The sequence below is a fragment of the Charadrius vociferus genome, unplaced genomic scaffold (genome assembly GCF_000708025.1).
Source record: "Charadrius vociferus isolate BGI_N301 unplaced genomic scaffold, ASM70802v2 scaffold280, whole genome shotgun sequence".
Classification (NCBI taxonomy): domain Eukaryota; kingdom Metazoa; phylum Chordata; class Aves; order Charadriiformes; family Charadriidae; genus Charadrius; species Charadrius vociferus.
In genome coordinates this window covers 1,380,370-1,398,462 of record NW_009646340.1, presented here as the reverse complement: position 1 = coordinate 1,398,462, position 18,093 = coordinate 1,380,370, and the positions used below count along the sequence as shown (strand labels likewise).

General features: G+C 53.4%; 1 protein-coding gene across 1 annotated transcript in view; it reads left to right on the top strand.

The window, feature by feature from the left end:
• Positions 1–18,093, top strand: part of ADA (adenosine deaminase) — a 42,228-nt gene that overhangs the window by 21,649 nt on the left and 2,486 nt on the right. The window contains exons 2-8 of the mRNA XM_009890312.1: positions 7,470–7,531; positions 10,715–10,837; positions 10,988–11,131; positions 11,980–12,095; positions 14,426–14,550; positions 17,061–17,132; positions 17,434–17,535. Of these exons, the coding sequence (XP_009888614.1) occupies positions 7,470–7,531; positions 10,715–10,837; positions 10,988–11,131; positions 11,980–12,095; positions 14,426–14,550; positions 17,061–17,132; positions 17,434–17,535 (744 nt within the window). The remainder of the gene's footprint in view (positions 1–7,469; positions 7,532–10,714; positions 10,838–10,987; positions 11,132–11,979; positions 12,096–14,425; positions 14,551–17,060; positions 17,133–17,433; positions 17,536–18,093) is intronic.

Sequence of the window (18,093 nt, the reverse complement as noted above, 5' to 3'; positions counted from 1 at the left end):
GGTGGCGGCGCTGCCGGAGGCTCTGGGCTGGGAGCGGGACGAGCACCGCGGTCGAGGTGCCGTGCACCGGGGCTGAGGCGCCGTACAGCGGGGCTGGGAGCGGGGCGTGCAGCGGGTGAGAGGTGCTGTGCGCCGGGGCTGGGAACCGGGACCTGCACCGGGTGAGAGGTGCTGTGCAGCGGGGCTGGGAACCGGGACATGCAGCGGGTGAGAGGTGCTGTGCGCCGGGTCTGGGAACCGGGACATGCACCGGGGGTGAGAGCCGGGGCGTGCCCCGGTGCGCAGTTCGGTGGGAGGGGGCCGTGCCCGGGGCACGGCGGTGGAGCCGTGAGGGTGGGTGCCCTGAGGACGCACTCGGTGGTACCAACCGGGGTCTGCACTGCCCCGGCCCGGTGCTCCCCACAGGGACACACGGGAGCTGCCCCGGGTGTCCCGGACATCCCGGCATCCCGCCGCAGGAGCAGTGCAGGTCCCTCAGCTCCTCCAGGCCAGAGATGCTCCGGTAGCCTGGCTGGCAAGCTCTGAAGGATACCACACTCTAAGCTTTGGCTGCTTGTCTACTGAAACAAACACTTTCTTTCGGGGGTTTTATTTTTTTCGTTTGGGGGTTTGGTTTTGTTGTTTTATTTTTTGGTGAGAGTTTTTTCCTCTTAAACACTTAGTTCAGTTATTCCTCAGATACGCGAGATACCATCTTGGTGATTGCTGTCAGAGCGTGCGCCGGTCTTTAACTCTCACCACGTGTTGCATAAATGCATCTCAAGTAGGATCACACAGTAACATATTTATTAATCAGATAATAAAAGAGTTGAGAAGGAAGAAGATGAAACAGATGTGGTTAGCGATAACCCCGTATCGATGGCAGAGCGCTGCCTGTGCTGCGGGGCAGCTCAGCTCTTAGCCTGTGCTCTGGGTAAGCCGGCGTACGGGGAGCGGGTGTTCTCTGCCTGGCCGCATTCAGGCTCTGGCTCTGATGACCAGGCAGAATTGGGCTCTCGGTGGGCTGCGAGGGGCCGGGGCACAGGAGACCAAGAAAAGTGATGTGGGTGTTGTGGTGGGAGAACCTGAGTGGTGGAAACTGCATGCGGCTTTCCTGGGGAAGAAGGTTGTCTTCAAAAGCCCAAAAGGTTGGTTTGTTTGGTTGTTTTTTCCACTGTTTGCATCCTCTACCCCTCCCAAACCACTTATCTCTGAGCTCACACCAGAAACATTTAGCGTACTTGGAAGAGCCTGTGTGCACGGGTCTGATTTGTGTTTGCTCCATCGTTACATGAGGTTTCCCTCTCAGGGAAGGTGACCCGGGCAATAGCAGGCAAACCTTGATACCGAAATCACGGGAGCATTGACACCTGTTAATGCTTTAAGCTTTTTTTAAGGCTACTTCAGTTTTGGGAGTTGTTGGCATTTCATCGGCTTCACTAAGACCAAAAGCTGGTGGGTCACCCCACTCATTTTAAACTTTTGGCTGAGAGAAGCAAGTTAAGTTCTTCTTTCACTTGTGCTTCTTCCTACTTTTCCAGTGCGTGGGAGAGTGGGATGCTGAAGAGAGAGACCTGGGAAAAAGCGTGCAGGGTTTGACCACTAAGATCGGGCTTCTGTTGTCTGGGTGCCGGCAATTATGAGACTGGTTTTCCTGAGTCAGGCAGTCCCTTTCAGTCCTGTGAACCTGCTAAGTCAGGCTTGGGGAAAAAAAATGGGTCTGAAGTCAGTTAATGAGCCCTATTCATTCCCCTGGACCCTCTGCCATTGGGAACGATCAGTTTTGTGTTTTAGAGATGTTTCGGGTACCCGGAGCAGCTCCCAGCCGCGGCTGAACGCGGGGCCAGGGCTGCCTCCACGTTTTTCGGGAACTCGCTGACTCCCGGCTGCCGCGGCGGGTGGATGGGGAGCTGTGGGAGAGCGACTTTGAACCCTGCTTATTGTAGGCCAGGGAAGAGCAGAAAGGACTGCTGTTCCTTGGATGCCGACCGTCAGCCTCTCCCCTCTCTGCTCCACATCCAGAGCAGAGGCGGTGTCCTCGCTCGCTGCTGGCTCCTGTCCCCGCAGACCAGCCCCAGCCGGGGGGCTTTGGGACACGGGGCTCTTTCTCCTGTGGCCCCTCTGTGCCTTGAGGCGTGTTGCAGGGAGCAGGCTGGGAACGGGGGCTTTTGGGGTCAGACCCGACTTTCTCAGCAGCTGGTGCAGCTCTGTCCCTGGATGCTTGTTTCCCAAATAAGCTCAGGCGGCACTGGGCAGGAGTTCCTGCAAGCCCTCCTGGGGCACACTGTGTGTGTCACAGCGTTCTGGGACCTGTCCCTATCCGAAGGGAGGTGATTGTCTCTGATGTGCCCTTCATACCTGGGAACTGGGAGAGATGGCCGGAACTGGCTGTGGCTGTGTGTGTCGTGTCGATGGTTGGGAGAGCGCCTGGTGACCAAACCCGGGTAGGACCAAAGGTGCCCACTGTGCTGCAGAGCGCTGGCTGTACCCGGGGGCTTTGGGTGGGCGTCCTGCCCTGCTCCCTGCCGCGCTGCAGCCTCCCCCTGCCGCAGACAGACCTGCCCGTCTGTGCCGAGTTGCCTTGGGTGCAAAACTTGAGGGGGAAAAAAAAAAAAATTAAAAAAAAAAAAAAAAGGCGATCCTTATTGTGGGGAGTGCAAGCGCACGAGGGTGTGCTGAGCATGATTGTTTTCTTTGGCTCATGCACCTCTCCTGCACAGCCTGACCCCTGCCTGTCTTGGCACGGGTCAAACCCTGGTGCCGTCGAGGCTGCGTGGAGCTGCGCCGTACCTTACGCCGTGCAGCGCGTACTCGTTCCTTCCGTATCGCTCTGCAGCCACACACGGGCATAACCTTCCCGGCTCCGCTTGTCAAACGTGATGCTCAAAGTGCAAGGACTTCGTTTACTGCTCCGAAGCGTTGCCTCGTTCCAGCTGCGCGCGGGTGCGAGCTCCGCCATGGCTCAGGGAGGGACACGGCCGAGCCGTCCCTGCAGGAGGGTGACGCACAGCCACCATCACCTATTAACGGCACCAGGAGCCTCGTACCGAGGTCGGCGGAGTGGTTGGTGCCGGGAGGAATAGTACTAACGGCTGCTCCGCATGGGAGCATCCTCCTCCTGACTCACCAAAGCCATGTGTCATGTGAATGCTTCTCTACAAAGCACAAATATTTCTTGCCATGGAGCAGGGGGTGGGTCTTATAGTCTCCCACGTTTCTCTTTTAAAGGCTCAAACCTCACAGTATATGGCAGATTCGGCTCCAAAATGCGTTTGTGGGTGTCGTCAGGCTTGAGGACAATACTGTGCCTTTTCTACTCCACATCCCTCTTGGGCCAGGCTCACCTGGTGCTTCTAAATAGTGTTTGTGGTGAGTTAATGAGGAGGAGAACTTGGCTCCTGACAGTGCGCTTTCATAATACTGGTATTTGTGGAGCGCTGGTCAGGTTTTTTGCAGTGGTTGGCATTTGTCTTATCTCTTGTTGAATTTTGCTCTCTATTAACGTTTTCCTGCCGCGTGTATCTAACAATTGACAAATTACACCTGTAATTACTCTGTTTTTCAGTTGTTGCGATCAATAGAGTGAACTTTAAATTATCACCTTTTAATGTGCTCATAAATAATCCCGGGCAAAGTCATCACTAAGGGTTTTAAAATGATGCAACTTTAGCGGCTGCCTGGATTATCTATTAACGACTGCTGGAAACCATCAAAATAAAAGGTGAGGTTGGTGTTACTTTTACCATGATGTTAGGGCTGACTTTGTTCATTGTATATATTTAAAAAAAGACCCTAAACCCCCCTAATGCAGAAATCCCCTCCAATGCATTAGCTTGGGCGGTACTCTTAATGCCACATAATAGGTGAACTGAGCAGTTAACTGCTCTGCCATGGTCGGCTGAGCAAACCCAAGAGTAATAGAGAAATCCTGTTGGGTTGACTGTAGCTGAAAATACTTTGAATGTTTGGTTAACTTTTTCCTCTTAATTTCACTAAATTGAAAAGAATCAGACTTGACCTTTCAACGGAACATATTTGTTGCAGTACCTCATTTTGTGTTTCAATTTATTTTTGAAGCTTATTAAGTTTCAGAGAAAACATTGCAATATTTTCAGCAGAAGTCAAGCCAGAGCCCTTAAAACTTCCCTTTTTTTTTTTTTTTTTTTAAATCTGAACCAACTTGCTGATATCTGCTCTAACGAGTCACGTGCTGTGCTTGAGCTAAAACTTTTGCATAAAAATGAAAAGCGCTCCGTTTGCTCCGACAGCCTTGCTGGGGGTTGGCTGTGCTGAGGACGCACAATTTATGGCCGGTTACGTCTTTTGAACTCATCCCTCTGGCTTTGGGCAACTCTTTAGTGAAACTCAGAGATTCTATTGAATTGCACTGTGCTTTGCATCATTGCGCTATGACTGGGCTGGTCGGTGTACTCGCTCTCGGCTGCGGTGCTGTGGCGGTGCAGAAGCAGGGCCGACGGGTGGCTACGCAGAGGTGGCCCTGAGGGTCCCCGCTGCAGCGGGGGGAAGAGCAGTGCTCTCGACCCGGGAAAGTGTTTGAGAGCTCTGCTGCTTTCTCGTTCTTCATCAGAACAAACGTTCCCACGTCCAGGATTGCCGCGAGAAACTAAGGCATCGCTGGTCCTGGCGTGGCTGAAGGCTCCAGCGCTGGTGCAGCCCATGGGGCTGTTGGGGTCCTGGACCAAGTGTCGAGATCCCTTTTTAATCTGTGTGCGCAGGCTTCCTCTCCAAATAAACCGGAGGATTTGGGGTGGGAGACTACGTGTGTGTGGACCTCTGTGTACCGAGGAGCAGAGCCCTGGAAGAGGCACTGGGCTCCTGCCTTCACCTTATTTCTGCTTGCTCGGGCATCATCTCCTGGAGCCACAGTTCAGGGAAAACTCTTTCGTCTTTATCTGGGTACTTTCCTTGACTGAGAGCAAGGTCATGTCACCCCCTTGTATCTGGAAAGTCTTGTGCTTTGTTTACCCAAAACAAACAGGCAGGAGGAGGGCTGCAGTGTAATCTGCAGTGAACAGCCTTCCACGGACCTGGGAACCTGCGGGATTTGCCGGCAAAGCGCCCCGGGGGAGCCGAGCTGCTCGCTTGCGTCTCTGCTGATTGCGTCCTTATCTGGGGCCAGCTCTCGGTGGAGACCCTTGTAGGCACACCTTTGCTTCTTCAGTTGAACGTCCCTTGGTAATCTAAATAGCCTGGATTAGTTCCCAGCTGCAGAAAACAACTCCCCCGAGCACTGATCTTGAGGAACCCCCACAAAGTTTTGGGCTGAGTAGCATGGCACAAGCACTTAGCTTAGGTCCGTCCAGAGCCAAAGAAATGCACAGCAGTGGAGAAAGACCCCGTTACTGGTGTTGAGAGGAACCTTGTTGCTTTACAAGCGTCTTGCCCGCAGCAGCGGCAGAAGGCGAGGGCTTGCATGGGTGAAGGGCACCACTGAATTTGCTTTCACAGCGATGCAAGTGTCACATTGGAATGTTCCTGCAGGAAATGCTTGAGAAATGTTTGGAGTGAGAAGACCCCAGTAGGTTCGGCTTGCTTGGTTCTTATATCCAGCATGAGCAAGTTTCAAGCCTGTAACTCCATCAGAAGGTCACAAGGGCTGTTGAAAACCTCAAGGAATGGAGCTCGTGTGGTTTTGAAATAGGAATCGGAGCTCAAGAGCGGAAAATGTGCCAGGCGTCCACATCTGGCGATGCAGATCGTGTCCGTAGTCTGTTATTTTATCTGTTGCTTCTCAGGACATTTAGTCCTCATAAGCAGGATTGCATAACGTGAGGTGGGGGGGAAAGATCAGGTTTTGCCCTTTTCAAATCTTCATCCCTGTAGATTCAGAGCGTGTCTTAAGGGTAGGAGAAGTGACGGGGTATCTTTTTACAACCTGCTGGCAGGAGTGTCAGTGGGGATATTCATGACCCCTGGGCCGGCTGATTGCAACGGTGCAGGATCAGCAGCTCGAGCTGCCCTGAGCCCGGCACCTGCAGTTTGCATCCCACTGCCGCACGTTTCAGTGGTAGCTTCGTGGCCATCCTATGGAGATGGCCTGAGCCCCAGCAATGACGGCCTTTTGCAGCAGAAGCGGTCAATGAAAACCCGGTCCGTGAGTCAGAAGATGGGTGTCTCTGCCTGCGTGGCAGGCGTCTCGGGCTGCGGGAGGAGGTGGGGATGGGAGCGACCTCGTGGGCATCAGTGCTCGTCCTGGAGATGGGCACGGCCAGCGCTGCACCGGGAGCCGGGCCAGCGGTGTGGAGCTGACGTCAGCTGCTCGTGGGCGCTTCGGAGGAGAGCGGAAGGATCTCGAGGTGGACAATTACGCGTTGCCCTGCTTGTAGGAACCGCTTACACATTTTTCTTCCAGCTCCTCATAGTTATTGTTTGATGCATACCCTGACGCCAGAGGGTTTGTGGGTTTTAATTAGTAACCCCGGGCGGTTTAGTTACCTGTGCAGATATCCAGTCCTCTTCTGAATCCTACTCAATTCTTACCCTTGGCGTCCTGCAGCGATCATCTGCACAGCAAAATTTGCACAATGTTATGACTAACAAGAACTTTGTGTACTAAGTTGCTGCTCTACAGTTTCATGAAAAAAAAAATAAATTAAATATGTATTTTGTAGGCTATTCTGTTGCTTAAAAGAAAACAGTTCTGGAAATGTGAAGATCTAGCTGAAACATTTTACAGCCAATATTTTCCTTCCCAGTTCGACTTCCAAATGACATTTCTCATGTTCCTCCAAAAGCCCCAGCTGCCTAATGGAAAAAGCTTGCTTTTGCTTTTCTGGGGCTCTTTCTCCAAAATCCATTGCTTCAGCAATAATCGGGAAACAGGGTTTGACAGTGAAGAGATCTGAGTTACTGTCCCATTTTTAATGAGTCAAAATTCAAGTGTTTTATTTGGAAACCAGCTTGTTAGCTCTACGGGCAACTCTTATTCTTTTTATTTTTTACAGCACCTTTTACTGACCCCATGTGTAGGATTGGAAAGCCTGTAAGCTCTGATAATGCTGAGTAATTAACAATATATCAAGACCTGATTCTTGGAAGTGTAGTCCAAGTTGTTGTGTAATGACTTTTAGCAAGTTAATTGATGCTTGGATGTCTGTGAATTGCAGAAGGAGCAAGCTGGAAAGTGAAGGTGTTTGGGGTTTGCTTTTTGCACTCTTCCCAAGCTCTAAACCATGGAAGCTAAATAAGGATAGGGCAGCTCCTGCAAAAGACTGGAAACAGAATAAATTTTTAAAGTTCCATTAAATGTGTGAGCTGCAGCAGGAGTAAGAAAATATTTAGGCAATACTTAGATATTGAAAAATAAACTTTATAATGATGGTATTTTAAAAATGTTTTTGTGCTTCCTTGTCATGACTTTGTCCCTGCATGGGGCTGCGTTTATACCTGTGTTAGCACCAGCTGCTTATCTCTCAACTTTTGCTGCAGCTCTAAGAGTACCTCACCGACTTCTCCTTATCTTACTGCAGGTCGAACTTCACGTCCACCTGGATGGAGCCATTAGACCAGAAACAATCTTGCACTTCGGCAGGTGAGTTGTGGGGGGAAGAAACTCCGGGAGCTGCAGTTCGAAAGCATCATCCCTTGTGCTGGCAGGCTGGGAGAGCTCTCCCTTGCTGCCCCGGCAGCAAACCTGGCTGGCTCTGGTCTTACCTCTGTGTGGACCGGTCCTCCGGCTGCACGGTGCGAGGATGCTGAGCGCTTCCCAAAGCCTCGTGTTGCAGTGGGACTGCGCTGGTAGCAGAAGCGTGACCGCGGTGGTCATCGGTCCTGTGAGCCGGGCGAGCTAAGGGGAGCCACTGTGAGAAGAGTAGAGAAGATGTCTCACAAACAGCCTTTGAAGTGTAGCCGGGAAGCGGCAGAGTCAGTGTATTCTCCTTTCTTTTTTTTCCGCGTTCCTAATTGCAAAAGCAAGTGAAATGAAAGCAGGTTGGGAGCGTCGGCTTGGTGGTGGTGCCGTACCGCCATCTGGGGAGGAAAAACCAGCTTGGGTGCTCCTCCCTGCCCTGCTGCTCTGCGCCCTTGAACCCCGGGCTGTCCACCCCGGGCCAACAGTCGAGGAGTCATGCTCGTGTGAGGGTGACCCGGGAACTTGGCAGTGACTTAGAGAGGCTGTTTCCTTGACAGAGCCCACATACATCTTCTTGCTTCGGTGTAGCTTGTGTGGGAAGCACCGGGGTGAATGATTAACTGGTGTGAGGACCTGGCTCCCCAGTTGTAAGCCAAATAAACGTAAGACTTCTTCCAGCTAGCAGATAGATACCTCAGATCGAGAAAGTGGCAAGCTTAAAGATTTCGGGAAACAGCTCTTAGGCACAACTCTGGTACTTTGGGGAGGAAATCAGGTGTGAGGAGGATGGGGAGTGGTTCTGGTACCCTGCGAGCTCAGCAGACTCCAGGGCAGTGCAATCCTAGGGGAAAATATTCTTTCTAAAGTGGCTTTTTCTGCAGGGAGTGGCCATACATTTTGGCGTGCTGTCAGAGGAAGGAGGGTGGATCAGAGAGGTCCATCTCGGTTGCTGCAGGGCGCTGGCACGGTGAGCTGAGCCAGGGTTCCTGGGGCTCTGCCCGTGCCACTGGTAGGCTGCAATACAAACCCCGATGGACAGAAGGGTCGGTGCTGACTCCCTGGGGCTCTGCTGGGTCCCTCTGCCAGCGATCGAAAAATGCCAGTGTAGTCCCCCAGGAGGGTCGTAGGAGCCCTGAAGCCCAGGAGGCACCAGCCATCTGAGGATCCTGCGCTTCTCTCTTGTTTAGGGCAGAAACCTTCGTTGCCCAAGTGTGTGCTGAGCTCTCTCTTATTTTTAAACAGCCCTGGCATCCCCCCGAGCTGCCAGCCCTCGGGTGGAGCAAGGCTGTGCTATTCATGGGCTTTAAAACTACCGCTCAGGCGAATGCAAAAGCAGCAGGGCAGTGCAGGAGGCTGTAGGGGACTGCCTTAATAACCTCACCCTGGACGCAGAAAGCTGCTTGTGGTCTATTTTTAAAGGTAAAGAGCTGGAAATAAATTTGCCAGGTGGTGGCTGACCATGTACAAATAACCCGAAGCTGCTGGGATGCACAAGCCCCCTTGGGCAGTGGCTGAACTCGGCTGGTTTTAGAAACTTTGGCTCCCGATTCTTTCAGCTCTGGGTCAGGCTTTGCATCCCCCCTGCCCAGCCAAAGGGTTTAGAGCCGTGGCAGACCCCTCGCAGGACTGCTGGGGCTGGGTGTCCCCAGGAGAGGTGTCCTCTCCGTGGTGGGACGGTGGGTGTGGTGCTGCCCGGGGCTGGAGGTAGCTCTGGGCAGGATGTGGAGGTGGCAGCGGGCACGAGCCCGTTCCCCCGGGGCAGCTTTGCTACCAGGTGGGTTGGCTGGGACAGCAGCAGCTCCCAAAGCCACGCTGGCAAGATCCATCAGAGCCCCGCAGCCGGAGACCTGACCCCAGTGTCTCTGGTCTGCGGATCATCCCAAAGCGCCGTCGCTGCTGCCTGCGCGGAGACAATCCTTCGGAAAGCACATGGAAGGGGTCAGAGAAATGGCTTTGCTGTAGGAAACCTTCGCTGGGTAAGTGGAGGAAGAGGCGGGCCGGTTCCTGGAGCAGAGAGTGATGTGTCAGTGCCACGGAAAGGGCAAGGCGGGAGGGAAAACCGATGCCTTGGCAGGGATGAACGTCCCCCACCGAGTGCCGGCAACTTAATCTGGGCAGACTGCATGTGAAGGCTGAGCGTGGGGCTGGTTTCCTTCCTGCCCGAGCAGAGAATGAGCGACGTTTTCTGGGCCCAGGAGCGGGGTCGTTTGGGCCGCTTCCCTGCAGGTTGCTCATCGGGACGGCTGCTGGCATCGGGACGCTAAAGCCGTCTGCGGCGTTTTGTCTCTATTAGCAGAGAGATCCATCAATCGGCTGTAATTCACTGTGGCAGGAAAGAGGATTAAAAACAAATGTCTAGTTATTATTCCTAATTTAGGTTGGCGTTCATGGCAGAGTGACAGCCTGTGGGGTGGGGTGGCAAAGCCCGCTTGGGAAGCGTGCAGCATCCTCGGCTCACAGAGCCCTTGAGCCCGGCTGTCACCCCACAAGGGACACCTCCACCCACCCGGCACTCCGGGCGCTCCAGGGACAAACAGCCTTTTCCCTCTTGGAGGAGTTTAGGTGGGCTTTGCCATCTTCATCCCTTTGGTGAGAGCAGTTGTCAGTTTGCTGCTGCGTGGGAGGTGTCCCCATCGGAGGAGATGCCACCATGACGTTGGGCTTGGGAACCGGCTCGCTCGCAGGAGCTGCCGGCGTTAAACCCACGAGCCACGACACTTCTGCGTGCGTGATCCTGGGCCTGGGGGCGTCTCCACGATTTTTCATCCTTTGAGCCTGCATAAGTGGAAATTAACTTTTCTAAAGAATTTTGGCAATTCTGCTGCCTGGACTGAAAGGTGCCAAGAAATAATCCAGAGCCCCTTTAGATGAACTCCTTCTTAAGCTGAAAATGTGCTCTGGCTCTGTTCCTGTCGGGTCACTCTGAGCTTGCATTTCGATTTGTTTGTGCTTTGCCTGTATTTTGGATTGCCTTCATCCCCGCTGAGATTCAGCGCTGCATCTGCGAGGAGATTTTGGAAGGACAACGTGTGCCATATCTTTTCTGTGAAGAAATGGAGGTTAATGCTGCCAGCTCGGGATGCGATTGCTGCATGAAATGGACTGATTAAAAATGTGATAGCTTTCTCTGTCATTCATTTCCAGGAAAAGAGGGGTTCCTCTTCCCGGCAGCACTGTTGATGACCTCCTGAAGCATGTCAGCTACAAAACACCACTGACGCTTACCCAGTTTCTAGAGAAGTTTAATCACTACATGCCTGCCATTGCGTAAGTACCCTGCTTTTTGCTTTTCCCCCACAACCCTTGGCAGGACCCCTTGGCTAACGTTGCTCATCCTTGGAGGTCACATCGCCTGTCCCCAGTGCCCATCCCTGAGGGTGACGAGTCCCGGTGATGGGTCCCACTGTCTCCCTGCAGGGGTGACCGTGAGGCAGTGAGGAGGATCGCCTACGAGCTGGTGGAGACGAAAGCAAAAGAAGGTGTCATCTACGTGGAGGTCCGGTACAGCCCTCACCTCCTGGCCAACTGCCGCGTGGATCCCATCCCCTGGGGCCAAACCGAGTGAGTGATCCCACCGTGCCGGGGAGCCGGTGGGTGGCCGGTGGGGCATGGAGAAGGCATGGCCCACGCTGGGCAGCCAGCATATGTTCAAAGTCTGGTGTAACCAAGCCTCCTCTCTCTTCCAACGCAGCGAGCACCGGCACTCTTCCACCTCTCTTCCCCATCGATAAGATTTTTTTCCTCTTATAATATCTCTGTGTACTGATGTGTTTTACCGCCCCTCGCTTTGGGCACCTAATTCTGCCTGTGCAGAGCAGCTCTGCTCAACCGCCCGGCTGCAGCCTTTCTCTGTGCCAGGGGAAGCGGCGTTCGGAGACGGGTTGCCTGCCCGCAAAATGTGAATCTGAGCTGGCAGAGACAGTGGGCAATGCTGGAGGGGGCTGGCGATACAATCCCTTCTTTACAGGTCATCATCCCCTCTGATTAAACCAGTGCTGGGCTCTGTGGCCCCTTGCGAAATGTGCTGTGATGGGTGTTGAGCCCCCGTGCTCGCCCCTGCCCGGCTGCAGGCTGTTGTGTGTCCTAATGAGATGCTCTGGCAAAGAGCGGGTTCCTCTGCTCGGGTGGGATTGGCATCTGGTTCCCCAAGGCTTTTCTAAATCTCACTATCATCTTTGCCATGCTTTTGAGCCCGACATCGGGTAGATTTGGGCATGGCATGGGTGTAAAAGGTGCTCTTCAGCTCTGGGCGGTTTCATCGGGCTCCTCTGGATGTTAAGGCGAGCGGGACCCTGGGCAGGCTGGGTTTTGCGTGGGGTGTCCCGTGGGGATGCTGGGCTGATCTGTGGCTCCCGCCTGCCTCCCTGGTGGGTGTCCGGCCTCTCGCTGACGGCTTTTCTTCCCTGCAGGGGAGACCTCACTCCAGATGAAGTCGTTAACCTCGTAAATCAGGGACTACAGGATGGAGAAAGGGATTTCCGCATCAAAGCCAGGTCTATTCTATGCTGCATGCGCCATATGCCAAGTAATGTATTGCAGCTCCCCTGCTGCTCTGCTCCCCTTCCCTGACGCGTGGCGGGGGGTGACGTCCCCTGGGCTCAGGTCCCCGCAGAAATGCGGGGAAAGCCCTGGTCCCGTAGACCTGGGTGTGATGTGGGACCAGACAGTGTTGAGAAGGAGTAGGTTTTTTTTTCTTGGTGGGGATCCTCTGCTCCCTTCACTATGGGGAAAGGGTCTGCTGGATGTGAGAGTGGGGGTCCGTGGGTACAACCAGTACCTGAAAGGTCCTGCTAGAGAGACGAAGGGCTCTTCGCTCCTCTCCTGGAGGAGGTGTGATTCCGGCTCATACCTCGCTCCCTGCCCAAAGGCTGGAGCTCTCCTTGGACCAGTTGAAGTTGTTGCTACAGTGAGTGGTTGCATCTGCCGCAACTGTCTGGTGCATCTGAGAGCAAACGGTCACAAGAGGACCACCAGGCGTGAGATCTCACGGTTTCCCTACCCGTGGTCACGCTGCTACAGCAGCATACTCCTTCATTGGCCTGGACCATGGGTCAGCCAGAGAATCTGCTGGCTGCAGTCTCTGCTGGTTTAAGCTGAAAACACAAGAAAAATATACTTAAATCCCCCATATATATATATATTTTTTTAATAAAATCAGTAGCTCTGAACTACATCGGTAACAGGTGGTGTGATCCAGAATAGGAAGAAAACTCAAACGCCAGTGTTTCACTGGGCTGCTGAGTTCTCTGAGCATCTTTCTCTACGGAAAGATGCAGTCAGAGCAAGATTTTATGATAAGTAGCTGTTCTATGTGAAGACTTGAGATATGACTTGAATGTCTTCATATCTCACAGCAGTTTTAAGTAGGCTTAGTAGGGGAGATGGTGGAAAGTTTTTTGCTAATGAATACACAGTTAATTTGTGTCTAGAAATGTGAAAAACGATATCCTTGGAAACTGGGAGATTTGAGAGTGGATTTTGGTTTTTTCCTGCCTGCACAATCAACCCCAAACAATACTTGGAAAACTTGACCCTTACATTCCCGGTTTCTAGGAAGAAAACTTCACTCATTGTAGAAATTGGAAAGCTGTAAGGCATTTTCACACTTCTCTGCAGTTACAGTCCCTGCCAACGCACAAGTGGTAAATGCAGAAGGTGGCGGGAGCACCTGAGGGCACGTGGAGCGTGTGCTTGCACAGCAGCTCGTGCCAACAACCGAGTGTGCGTTCTCCTGCCTCTGTCCCAGGGCACCAACTCTTAGCCAGAGCCGGTGATGCGCAAGAGTCTCTAGCACCGCCTTCGGGATGTGCTGCACAGTGAGAAGCCACCCTGTAATTTATGAACTGTTGAGAGAAAGGCAGAGGTGCCAGCCAGAACTAGCTCATATTAAACTTGTTAATAAAATAATGGCTCTAACCCAGGGAGTTGGAAACCAATGGAAAAAAAAAGATGAAATTGCACATGTTTTCTTATGTGTTCATATGATTTTGGAATTGTATGTACACAGCAGGTGCCTGTTAATAATTAATACTACTGTTTATCTCTGTTTCTTGGCCTTTTTGCTAAGGGTAAGTGTTCTATGAGCTGGTAGATGCGTGTCCTCTCTCAGAGGTTGTCCTCTGTCCTGATCAGAGATAACTCTGAAGTAGTGTTGGCCACTTGTTACTCTCTCTCTTAGCTGATGCCAAAAAAATAGAACTTTGAGAGTGTTAAATATCAGCCTTCCAGGAGGCCGACCAGCTCCTTCCCACCAGGAGCAGCATCCATCATCTTGTCTGGGGGAGTCGAGGATGCTCTGCAACAGGGCAGGGCTGACTTCTACAGGGCACCCCCGGAGATCCCTCCCAGCCCAAAATCCTCCGTGACCCAACGCGTCCGACAGGACGGTTCTTCCCTTTCCCTGCCCTCACCCAGCCTGGGACGGGGTGAAAGCTCAAGGGTGAGCTGAGGGATTTCTCCCACGCACCGTGTTACAGCACCTGGGCTGTGCAGTTCACTCACCTTGGGCCGACTGCAGCTGTGTTTGGAGAGGGTTGGGGTTTTTTTGCCTTTTTTTTTTTTTCCTGTGCTCAAAGTGAGCAGAAAAACATGATGAGAGCAGTGTTACAGCTGGTAAATGCATTTGATTTCCCTTTCATTGACAATGGACTAATCAGTTGGCAGCTTTTATTTGCCTGAAGATGGCAGACCTTTCTAGGAGTTCGTTAGCTTTCTTTTTGAGTGTCAAATTTTAGGAAAGACCAAAGAAAGTAGCTCTAAGCCTTCTAGTGGTGGGACCAGGATTTGTTTAGAAAAATGCTGGAGGTGCAACCCTTACGAATGCTTTCTCCTGAACCCTGGCGCTGTCTCTTCCAGGCTGGTCTCCGGAGGTGGTGGAGCTCTGCAAGAAGTACCAAAACAACTCTGTGGTGGCCATCGACCTGGCTGGGGATGAGACCCTGAAGGTGGAGAATACCTCTGAGCATAAGAAGGCTTACGAGGTTTGTTGAATAAGCTGCTTAAAAGAAATTATAAGAAAAACATATATTGAGGGGATGTGCGTGAGGGGACGCGCAGTCCATTATTCAGGCTGCAAACAGCTGGGACAGCTTAAAAATTCGTTGCAGCTATTAAAAACATTCAGTTAAATCGCAAAAGTATTTGTTTATATTTCCTAAATGATTAATGGCAGGCATCATTGCTTAAACGTGGCCTTAGAGCTGGAGCTCGGCGTGCTACCCTGTAGCACTGAGCGTGACGCGAGGGACGTGGAGCCCGTTTGTCCCCCGACAGCACCCCGCTGCCACCGGCTGGGGTCTGCTCCTGGGGCTCGGCGAAACCACTGCCGAGGAGACTGGAAGAGACTGGCTTTTCCAGTCTGGCAGAAATCACCCGAGGAGCAGAGAAGAAGCTGCGCGTTTGAAGTGCTTTTATCTGATCATCTCAAATGGGAACGCTGGAACGGTGTCAGGAGCCCGATCCGAGACTCTCCCTCAACCGCAGCGCTCCGCAGCGGCTCGAAGGGGAGGCTTTGTGCCTCGCTGCTCTTTGCTGGTGGGAGTTGGGGGTTGTTGGTCCCCTGCCTCGGTGGGAGAGGAGGCCGTGCACCGTCACTGCCAAAAAGGACGGTGGTTTGCAAGCAGCACTCAGGTCTGAAATGACACGGATCTTCCTGGGGGTCTTCGCCCCCGTCAGTGGGAGCCGATGCAAGGTCTGCCTGCGCTGCTGCGCTGGATGCACTGAGTGCTTATAAACTGAGACGTGGGCACAGGGTTTTATTAACTGACGGGCAGGTGTGTCTCATCCTGCCCCAGTGTGTCGGCAGTACCCACGTCCAGACTCCCCCATCTGAAGGATGCGCCTTGTCTCTGTGCCAGGGACTCACCCCAGCTCTGAGATGCTGAAGCGAAGTCCACTCCCAGCCATCAGCCCCTCTGGGCCTGCCTGGCAGGGATGTGCATCCCCAAAAGTAGTGCTGCTGCGGTCCACGGGGTATATAATGCATCCAGGAAAACTGGAGAGACTTGTGGTGTCACTTGGTCAGGCATGTTCTGCCTGGGAGCTCTGGGGGCTGCTGATGGGGAAAGAGCAGATAATGGCGAAAGCTTAACAGCGGCCGCAGCCTGCGGAGAAGCACTGGGGCAGAAGCGTGCAGCCAAGGATCCCGGGACCACCATGTCCAAGGAGGCAGCGATCCTTGGAGGAGAAGCCAAGGGAAGCACCATGTGTTCTCAGACAAATGGGCTGAAAAAGGGATGAAGCCACTCCAGGGAAGATGTGCCCATGGATGGACGTTAGACACAAGCTCCCTGCTGGATGCAGTGGATGGGGGGGTCAGGCCTCAGTGGCCAGGAGGCTTAGTGGGGAAGTGCTGGTACATGTGGTGTTCCTGATCCCTCTGCTTGTGTCTCCAGCTCCTGTTGGGATAGTTAGGGATGCCTGTCTTGGGAGTGAGGGAACAGGAGTTTCTGGTTTGTCTTCATCCCATGTAGAAACAAGTGGGAAATTTCAGTGCTGGTGTGAGTCTGTCTTTCTTGTTGGTCTGGTACTTCGGCCAGAGGGATTTTGTTATTTTAAAAAATGCAAAAAAAAATAGCTGTTTAGGAAAAGTCAACACTCACTTAAATGTAGGGAGCACACAGTGCCATTCAGGTGGATGCACACAGGGCTCTTCTGTAGATGTCTCAGGCAGGACCTGGGTGTGCAGCACATGAGGAGCTGAAAATCAAGTAACTGAAAAAAAAATAATGAGTGAAAATCCCTGAAGGAGTGCCCGGGAAGAGTGTCTGCTGCAAGACAGGGCTTGCAGCCTGCAGCGCCCCTGCCACTGCCGGCTGGGTGGTCCTTCTCCAGCAAGCCAGGAGCCGGGCTTCCCTCGAGGCTGTGCAGCTTCCCAAAGCCTGGGTGATCTGTGGTCACCCTGGCAAGGGTTTTTTTGGGATGGTTACAGATAGCATCTCAAAATGCCCTCAAAGCTGAACCCACAGGGTCCTCCCAGCTGGGCTGCCTCCACCCCAGCCCCTTACAGAAGGGAAGCACTTGGTGTCTGAGCATCATCTGAGCTTCATCTCTGCCCTGGGGGTTTTTAAATTCTCCCACTTGGCTGCAGCCAGCCCAAAAGGGAGAAGTTTCAAAGCTCGGAACTGCTGCAAGGTTCATGCAGAAGAGCAAGTGGGTGGAGGAAGGCGAGCTTTGAGTTTGCTCCTGTCTGGAGAGGAGACACTGGTGGACTCGCCCGGTATTAAAAGACCCTGAGGAGTCTGGTTGGGCTCCAGGGGAAGGTAGCCAGACTTCCTAAGTTTCTCTGCTTCTGGCATTACCAAGCTCTTCTCTTGTGGCCTGTGCTACAGCAGAGAACGTGCGCCGCTCAGGCTGCGGGGTTTGTGATTTGGGGGCTCTTTGCCCAGAGCCCCATTGCTTGCTGCACCCCCGCGTGCGGCGCCAGCCCAGGGGGTTTGCTGAACCTTGCTGCAGGTGATGGGACAGGAGCGTGTCCTCCTTTCCTTTGCAGGAAGCTGAAAGATGCGGGATCCATCGCACCGTCCATGCCGGGGAGGCTGGCCCGCCTGCCATGATCAAGGAGGTACGAGGAGCTCCTGGCTCGGGGCAGGGAGCGGGAGGGACCGGGGCAGAAAGAGGGACAGTGCCGGGAGGTGTCTCTGCATCTCCTGCACTGGGGAGAGAGGAGCCCAAGTCCTCTCCATATTTGTACCAGAGCAAGCGTCAGGGACCCAGGCAGAGATCTGGGCCCGATGGCTCAGAGAAGGACCTCCCCGGAGCTGGCTCGGTGGCACGGGCTGCACCCGTGGTGGGGCAGGGTCTCTGGGCGGGAAGGAGCCGAGCTGGTGCTTGGAGGCTGTACGTGGTTTTCCCGTGCTCTCCAGGCAGTTTATCTCCTGAAGGCTGAGCGCATTGGCCATGGCTACCATGTCCTGGAGGACCCCGAGCTCTACAAGGAGCTGCTGAGAGCAAAGATGCATTTTGAGGTAAGGATGCGTGGTGGGAGGGTGACAGCCGGGTAGCTGCTGTCTGAGTGGAAAATCAGCCCTCGCTTGGGCTGTGCCACAGCCAGGGACACGGCCTGACACCCGAGTGCTGACCACCTGTACGGTGACGTTGCCGTTGAACCTGGGTGCCCAAAGCTCCACAGCAAAAGCGGTGGGGACACCTGTCTGTTCGCTGGGATCCTTGCTGCGAGGAGCGCTGGTGCACACAGCAGCTTGCAGGAGGCAGTAGCAGAGAGAAATGCAGCCTGGCCTGGCTGAGGATAAGTTTTGGAGGGCTTATTCACTAATTTATATACCTCATGCCTGCAGGCTGCTCCTCCCACAAATCAGGATGCTCTACCAGACCCTGTCTGGTCAGAGGGTGGAAGTGCCTGGGAGTTACCGTGCATGGGCAGATTTCCTTGGCTTTTCCCCAGAATGGGTGTATCCAATTAATATATGGAATATATATGTATATGCACAACGCCGGTGGTTTCTTAAATGTGGTCGACACACGGCTGCTGGCTGGCTGGCTGTGGGGGGTATGCCACGCGCGCC